The sequence below is a fragment of the Leptonychotes weddellii genome, chromosome 6, assembly GCF_054177405.1.
Source record: "Leptonychotes weddellii isolate Sample4059 chromosome 6, ASM5417740v2, whole genome shotgun sequence".
In the NCBI taxonomy this organism is placed as follows: domain Eukaryota; kingdom Metazoa; phylum Chordata; class Mammalia; order Carnivora; family Phocidae; genus Leptonychotes; species Leptonychotes weddellii.
The window spans coordinates 64,180,081-64,188,683 of NC_138374.1; the positions used below are offsets into that span (position 1 = coordinate 64,180,081).

General features: G+C 49.0%; 1 protein-coding gene across 1 annotated transcript; it reads right to left on the minus strand.

Moving 5' to 3' along the window:
- Positions 1–4,711: 4,711 nt before the first annotated feature.
- Positions 4,712–7,938, minus strand: KCNK1 (potassium two pore domain channel subfamily K member 1). The gene has a single exon (XM_081823132.1). It carries the CDS (start codon positions 7,877–7,879, stop codon positions 7,283–7,285), a length of 597 nt encoding a protein of 198 aa, XP_081679258.1. The 5' UTR covers positions 7,880–7,938; the 3' UTR covers positions 4,712–7,282.
- Positions 7,939–8,603: the final 665 nt, after the last annotated feature.

Here is an 8,603-nt window from a genome sequence, read left to right on the forward strand (position 1 = left end):
GGTGGTAAGTGCTGTAACAGGAAGAATGGAATATTCCAATATAAGGTGGTATACAAGATGTCATGGGGACCCACAGGCAGAGGAGAAAGAGCAGGAACAAAGGGGGTGTGGGTGTGGGAAGACAGGGAGCAGAGCCCACTTCTGTGCAGCTCCTGGGCCTGTGGGTGCCCAGCTCAGCATGCCCCAGGGCGGCACTCTTCCCTGGAATACAGGCATCTCTCCACCCTCCCCTCCCCTCCCCTCCTCAGTGCATGCTTGGACCAAAGGTCTCCCTCAAACCGTGTTGCAGACTCAAACCAGAGCCTGAAAAAAATCTCCATAAAGGCTTCCATAAAGCTGAATGGAGAGGGGGCTAAGGTGTCACCTTGAGTAAACAGCTTAACTTGGGTCCCCATGCCACCTAAGCATTAACAAGGGACATGCATTCTAATTAGGCCTCCAACCCTTCTTTCTTTCTTTCCTTTCTTTTTTTTTTTTTTAGTTGAACTACAGCTGACACACAACATTCACAACATTACATTACTAACAGGTGTACAACACAACGATTCAACAAATCTATACTTTAATTCTTACTTCTAACCTGCAATCCACTGACCACACTCAGAGAAATAAAAAACGAGCATTTTTTTTACTGCATGTTTTTTTTTCTCTGCTCTGCACCCACCAACCATGCCCATATTGACTTTACATTACCAGGGTCACTGAGTCCCTGGGGAGCTTTCTGCCTAAAGCTCATCACCAGGTACCAACAACTAAAGCCGCACAGGCTTCCAAATGCAGGTTTTCGTTTCACAAAGCAAGTCAACCCTAGCCAGAGTAGCCAATGCAAACAGTTAGAATCTGATGGGGGAAGCAGGCAGACAGCAGCCGGTGAGGAAACACTGCCAATGTCAACCACAGCCCAATTAATCTCTTGGTATAAAAATTGATTACGTTTCACAGATTCAAGAATGGAAACATGACTACAACTAGAAAATACGAGACTGCTGGTCTAACTCATGCCCAAGGACAGAATCACAGTCCTTTCAGCTGTACTTCCTCTATCTATGCCTCCAAATCCCCCTTCTCCCCATTCTTCATTTTGACCTCGGGTCAGGGGCACGGCCCTGCACCCACAGAGAGCGCCCACCAACTCTGAGGACAAGGAATCTGCCCAGAATGAATAAAGAAGTCAGAGCACAAACTGAGTCTGGGAGACAGAAGCACCACGGAAGCCTAGAGGACACCCCCAAAGTTGCCTGCTTTTTGATAAGGGGACAACCCTTATCTCCCACCGGTAACAGACAAGGTGATCGTGGCAAACTCAGCAGAGAAGTTAAACACTCCAGTATCCCATGGATTTGGCTACAGTTGGGATCGAATGATGTCTCTTGAGAATAAAATCTAGCACAGTGCAATTCTATGCCAAAGAAAGGGTAGGATATAGACAGTCTCTGTGCCCAAAACCGACTTGTAGGTAGTTGAACCACGTGAAATCGCCGTATGGGTCAAAGCAATAAAGCACCAGCAATTTCACATGCTCCAAGCTTAGAGTCCTCTTCTGCACTATGGACAGCAGATGCTCTCCCCACCAAGACTAGTCCAAGGAGCAGTGTCATAAAACAACTTGTCCTGAGAGGCACCAGATATCCCATTAGGTTACTGGGACCACAGAAAATTATATTCTTGACAAGATCTACAATTTAAGTCATAAAGGCAAACACATAATTTCTTCCGAGTTACTGTCATTTACAATGGCAACAGTAATGTTACAAGGGTCATAAAATAGGCATAGATAACAGTAAATTTATAGTTTTGGGGGAAAAAAAAACCCTTCAAAATGCTAAAGAACTGATGTTTTATAGACAGGGATGGGCCTACACAGTAAGCACTAGGGCATACTCTCTCTGACCATCACTGGGTGGAAATGTACCTAGGATTTATTACACGTTTCTCTGCCTTCTTAAATAGAGGCACACTGAAGTATTATTCTTGATAATTCAGGGATATCAATTATTCTGCTGTGTTCTAAAATAATGATGTCTTATTCGTGCATATGAAGTTGTTGGTTACAGTGGCAAAGACATAAAAATTCTGTTTCTTGGGGCGGCTGGGTGGCTCATTCGGTTAAGCGTCTGCCTTCAGCTCAGGTCGTGATCCTGGGGTCCTGGGATCAAGCCCTATGTCAGGCTCCTTGCTCAGCAGGGATCTGCTTCTCCCTCTGCCAGTGCCCCTCCCCAGCACTCCTGCTCTCTCTCTCTCCCTCTCTATCTCAAATAAATAAAATCTAAAAAAATAAAAAATAAAAAATTCTGTTTCTTGTCCTCCTATATTTGTTTTTGTTTGTTTTAGTGCAACAACAACAACAAAAAAACCCCACACAAAACAGTACTTCTGTGTTAGTTTACTAGGGATGTGACCTTTCCTTTAGGCTTGCCCATAGCTGGTGCCTTTCCTTCTTTAATCTGTTAGGGTGTTCAAAACCAGATAATTAAATTTGTTAGAACTAGACATAGAGGCTCAAAACCAAGACCAAAAGCTCTCCTGTGAATAATGAATAAAGAGTGCAAACCTCAGCACATGGGATTTCAGATCTCTTTCAGCTGATAGTTTGCTTGTTTGTTTCTGGTGGAATTTCTTTCCTCCTTGGCATTTCTGTTCCAGATATAATACATTTGCCACGGACCTTAGATGAGGCAATTCTAATGTGAGGTGTGGCTTTGTCAGCATTTAAAAAAAAAAAAAAAGAGGCAGTGTCATAAATTTGACCAGAAGATAGTGACATCCTATGATAAACAGTCATTTGCTCTGGAAGTGTTTGGGATGGTAGCAACTAATTTAAATGCTGCATACCACTGGGAAAAAAAACCAAAAACAAACAGCACAAGGAAGTCTCAGATGCTAAACCGTCGTATAGAAAAAGTTTTCCAAACGGAAGTACAGAACTTAGCACCCCTGACTCCAAGAGTTCCTTCCAGGTCTCATCTGAAAAGTGGGGTTCGGCAAACTTTCTCTGCAAAAGGCCAAGCAGCAAAATGTTTAGGTTCTGTGGACACACATGGTTTCTGTCACAGAGACTCAACTCTGCCATTCTAGCTGGGCAGCAGCCAGAAATGGCACAAAAACAAAGGGCTGTATACAGACATGAAGCTTTTATGGACACCGAAATCTGGTAAATTTCGTAAACCACTCATGCATCCGGAAATATTACTTTTCTTTGATTTCTTTCTCTTTTTTTAAAAGATTTTATTTATTTATTTGAGAGAGAGCGTGCATGAGCAGGGAGGAGGGGCAGTGGGAGAGGCAGACTCCCTGCTGAGCAAGGAGCCCGATGCGGGACTCGATCCCAGGACCCTGGGATCATGACCTGAGCTGAAGGCAGACCTTTAACCGACTGAGCCACCCAGGCGTCCCTTTCTTTTGATTTCTTTTCAGACATCTGAAAATGCGAATCCCATTCTTGGCTGGGGCCAGACAGGAACAGGTGGTGGGTCAGGTTTGGCCCAGAAGCTATCATTTGCTCACTGCTATTAGCTTCCGAATGCTCAATACGTACTTGTGAACAATAACCCGTTTCTCCTACTGAAAACAGTTTGAAGCCTCAGGGTCAACCTGGCACCCCCATCTCCTTCTCCCACCTTCTCTTCCTGACAACAGCCAATGCTGTAGCAGCTCCCTGCCTGACTGAATCAAAGGCCACTGCAAAACAAGCCCAATTAGTTCCTTTTCTGAGCACTTTATTTTTCTTTATTTTTTAAGTAGGCTCTACACCCGGCACGGAGCCCAGTGCGGGGCACGCAGGGCTTGAACTCACGACCTTGAGATCAAAACCGGAGCTGAGATCAAGAATTGGACACTTAACCAGCTAAGCCACCCAGACGCCCCTCTGAGCACTTTAAATAAAGAGTTCTAAAACCTCTCTTCGTAAAAAAGGACAAGGCAGCCTCCTGATAAAAGGCACCAAGCTGACAGCAACCGGACCGAGCTATCACCCGGACCCCTATTTACAACACAGCAAAAGGAAGTGGCGGCCTGAGAGTCTCCTGCACACAAAACTGTATTTTTACCAAACATCAGCATGATAGAACCCTGCTTAGGGGGATGAATAAAGAAGCAAACTTACAGTACACGGACATGACAAATTGTTCCTAATTATTTCTTACTTCCCAAGCGTCACCTAGATGTACCTTCATTCTTGGAAAAAAAAAAAAATCACAGTATTGATATGTGGAATTTGAGAAACAAGACAGAGGATCATAGGGGAAGGGAGGGAAAAATGAAACAAGACGAAACCAGATAGGGAGACAAACCATAAGAGACTCTTAATCTCAAGAAACAAACTGAGGGTTGCTGGAGGGGAGGGGAGTGGGAGGGATGGGGTGGCTGGGTGATGGACACTGGGGAGAGTATGTGCTATGGTGAGTGCTGTGAATTGTGTAAGACTGATGAATCACAAACATGTACCTCTGAAACAATACATTATATGTTAAAAAAATAAATAAAAATCAGAGAATCAAAGTTATATGGGAAATAACCTCAGTCTATAACGCCTCCTTTTGCTTTTTTTTTTTTTTAAGATTTTATTTATTTATTTGACAGAGAGAGAGACAGCCAGAGAGGGAACACAAGCAGGGGGAGTGGGAGAGGGAGAAGCAGGCTCCCCTGCTGAGCAGGGAGCCCGATGCGGGGCTCGATCCCAGGACCCTGGGATCATGACCTGAGCCGAAGGCAGACGCTTAAGGACTGAGCCACCCAGGCGCCCTTCCTTTTGCTTTTATACATCCCTTCCCTCTGGAAAGGTAAAAGGGTACCACACTTTCTCCTTCCATCCCCATACAGTTCCCTCGTAGGTGCTGCTGTATCTTTTTTTAATCCAAGAGAAGTAAAGAGATGTTTGGTTGTTTGAAATAATTCAGAGTCCTTGGCTGAACAGAGACTGAAGACAACATCCCTGCATCACCAGCCTAAGTCTTCTTCTAAAGAGACCCTGAAGACTTTACCAGTTCCTCACAGAAATAAGAGCTTGTACTCTCTGAGATGAGAACTTTCTGCCATAAGCCCATTCGTGTTCCTGTGTTATAGTGATTTCTACCAAGAACAGCAACTTTGTGATGCCCACCGTTACGGCTCTGCACAAGCCAGGGCTGACTGTACTGATAGACTGGGGGGGCAATTAGCTCAGTGATTGCCATCGACAGTGCTAGAAGAGTTAAACAAACAAAACCACAGCATGCCTTATATCTCCCTGAAAGAGAAGCATGAACCACAATTCCACTTCAAGTTGTCTGGTATTTTTCCAGAAAACATTTTTCTAGTAATGAAGCAGACTGGTTTCATTCGACAAACTGTCTGACCCCCTGCCACCACACCAGTGTGTTGATACCACCTGGGACATCAAAATGTGCCAGATCCTAGGTCAACACAAAAATGTAGATTATTCTGAAGCTTAATGGAACTCTATTTGAATGAATAAAGTCAATTCTACCAATGACAAGAATTCTAATGGAACTCTATTTGAATGAATAAAGTCAATTCTACCAATGACAAGAATTCATTGATTTGCTGACTTTACAAACCTGAGCAGCACATTTTTTATCTAGTGTATCCTTAAGTGCCCCTTGCACTGATTTCCTAAGTGAACTCTTGTTTTGCATTAAAACAGCCTTTCTTGGGAACTACAATGTAATGTGAATACCAATAATAGTACCATTTTTTTTTAAACAGGAACTGCAGTTTTCCTAATTTTAAAAAAGGGAGGAGAGGGAACCTGGGAAGTAACTCTATTCAAGATGTAAACTCCTATTTTTGAGATTTAATTGGCTTTAATTTAATATAACGAGATTAGGCATGAGCTGTGTCAGTCATGGGAAATCGCACCCAGTAAAAGCAAACACATTCTTTTCCTCATAACACTGTTCCCATCGGGTTCTGTCTTTAAAATACCATTACTCAGAAAACACTAAAAGTGATAATTACTCTTCACAATGTTTACTCAACATTGTGACCCAGTTGGAGACCTTCTGTAGCCAGATGGAAACACTGCTCCAGAGAATGAATGATTTTCAATTTAGAACCAATGTACTGCAAAGGAAAAGCATGGTGACTTCTAAATGATCCGAGGATGGGACCCCGATAAAGACAATGGAAGCAGCCCTTGTCAAAATAAAACTAAAGACTGGTGTTGGCAAAGTTGAAAAGATAGCAGGGCTTGTTTAGCGCTAAGTTTCACATAGTCTCTAGAATATCACCATGCAAGCTGGAATTGTTTACTGCAGTTTAGTAATGCACTCCAGGCTTCTAAATCATTGTTTTACAGGATCTATATGTAAAGTGTACTATTACTCAGTACCACTTATTACCAAAACAATCAACTGGGTTTAGCCCAAGGGGATTACAAACCCTGGGAGGTGCCGAGGGGGTGGAGTGAAGGAAGAATTGTTCCAACACAAAGTTGATTCACCTGCTCCGGAGGTGGGCCTGGGGTGGGGGCGGGTCCAGTATTCGTAGCCGGGATCACACTGGCCCCAGATTCCAGGACTACCCTGGTAACTAGGAAGTGTGTGACCTTGTTCAAGCCAATATGGACTGTTGAAAGATTTGATCTCCTGGATAAAAAAGGGGACTTCGCTGAAGGTTCTTTGAGATACTTTCCAGGGTTCAAATATCAATTTATAAATATCTCCAACCAAGTGTGTGTGCCTCACTCAGCCACTGGGAAAATTCAGCCTTCATTCATCTAATCCGGCACAGCAAGGGCGCCCTGGGGCACGCGCCGGCCTCCGCCCTCACCCGGGGACGCTCCTCCATTCGTGAGCGCCCTGCGGGGTGAGTAGTGCGGGGGGAAGTGTCGCTGCGAAGTTTAAGGGTGGCCTCGCACACCTAAAGTTGAAAAAACTGCTGAATCAGGGTGCCCCCATTTTGCCAGATCCGAGGCGATCGGATGCTCCCTTCCCTCACCCTTCCTCCTACTCTGAAAAGAAACCGGATCCGCCTGTCCGCTCAGAGGTCACCTGCGAAGAGCAGAGTGATGTCATTCGGCTACCCCTACAACCGCCCCCCAAAATAGCAAGGAGCCGAGAAATCTATGCATCACCAAAAGAGAGGGCACCCTCCGGAAGGTGACCCTACAGCGCAGCCTCGATCCTGAGGGATGGGATCAGGAGGAAGGTGAGCGCGCTCGGAGCAGTGGATAGTTTCCAGCATCCCCTCGCCTCGCCGCCCGGCGGCCGGAATGCTCCAGATTCCTACCGGACAGTCAGGTTTAGGGTACCGCGAAAAACGCGACGCAGCCCTTGAAGCCCCTCTAGCCCCCCAGGCCGAAGGCTTTAGGGACGACCACTCCCCAGGAGTTACGGGCGGCAACACCCAAAGCGTGTTCTGTGACCACTGCGCCGGCTTCCGGCTCCGCGGGGTGTGAGCGCCGCTGGAGGGCCCCCGGGAGGGGGGGGGGCGGCCAGGGCGCCCGGGGAAGGGGGAAGGCGGGCTGGGGGGCCGGGGCACGGGGCCGGAGTGGCCGCGGCGGCGGGCACAGCGGCGGGCCTCTACCTGTGGTGGAGAGCACGGTGCTGGCGAAGAAGAGCGCGGAGGTGAAGTCCCAGTTCCAGTTGCCCGAGGCGTTGCTGAGCACCGACACGCCGTAGTTGCTGGCCTCCAGCACGCGGCCCAGGAACTGCTCGAGCTGCTGCTCCGACAGGCACTCGTGCTCCTCCAGGAAGCGCCGCTTCAGCTTGCGCAGCTCCTGGCGTAGCAGGTCCTCGTAGGGCAGCTCCACCGACGAGAAGACCACGGCGCCGAAGACCAGGTAGAGCAGGTAGCCGAGCACCAGGAAGCCGAAGCACCAGGCCGAGCGGTGCCGCTCCACCAGGCGCACGCACGAGCTGCCGGCCAGGGACTGCAGCATCTTCCCCCGCCGCCGCCGCCGCCGCCGCCGCCACAGCCGAGGCCCACACCGCAGACCGGCCCGCGCGCGGCCCGCCGCCCCACCGCCGCTCGGCCCCGCCGCCGCTCGGCCCCGCCCCGGCCCGCCCCGGCCGGCCCCGGGCCCGCCCCCTAGCCCCGCCCCGGGCCCGTCGCGGCCCGCCGCGTCCCACCGCCTCCCGCCGCCCACTCCCCCACGCGCGCCCTCCGCGCTGCCCGCTGGCGCCGTCTGCTTGGGATTGGCTCGCCTCGGAGAGGTTTTTCTTCCTTCTTTTCCTGTTTCCCGGCAATATAAAAGGCCCTGATGATGTGGCGCTGACGTGGTTGCCGGCTCAGGTAACCCGAGAGGCGGCCGAGACCGCGTGGCAAACTTGGCTGGACCGCCCGGGCGGCCCGGGTGCCCCCGCCCATCGCGTGGTCCGGCGGAGTGGGCGCGGGTCGCTGGCGCCCAGACCCCCGGCCCCGCCGCCTCAGGCACCTCCTGCTCCCTCCCAGGTTCTGTAACCAAACCCGGGCGGACTGCGGGCGGGGTGTGACAGACTGTGTGGCAGTGCGCTGCCTGTCCAAGCCTCCGTTCCCACCTACACCAGTTTCCCACCTATTTTTTCTTAATCAGATCTTGTACGACAAAACAGCGAGCTCTAGAATTCTTTCCTTCGTCTGCATGATTGGCCCGAGGCTCGAGCAATCTGGTGCCAAGATGATGG

Excerpts from the sequence above, each read along its gene's own strand:
- KCNK1 (XM_081823132.1), bottom strand. The coding sequence starts at position 7,879 with ATGCTGCAGTCCCTGGCCGGCAGCTCGTGCGTGCGCCTGGTGGAGCGG.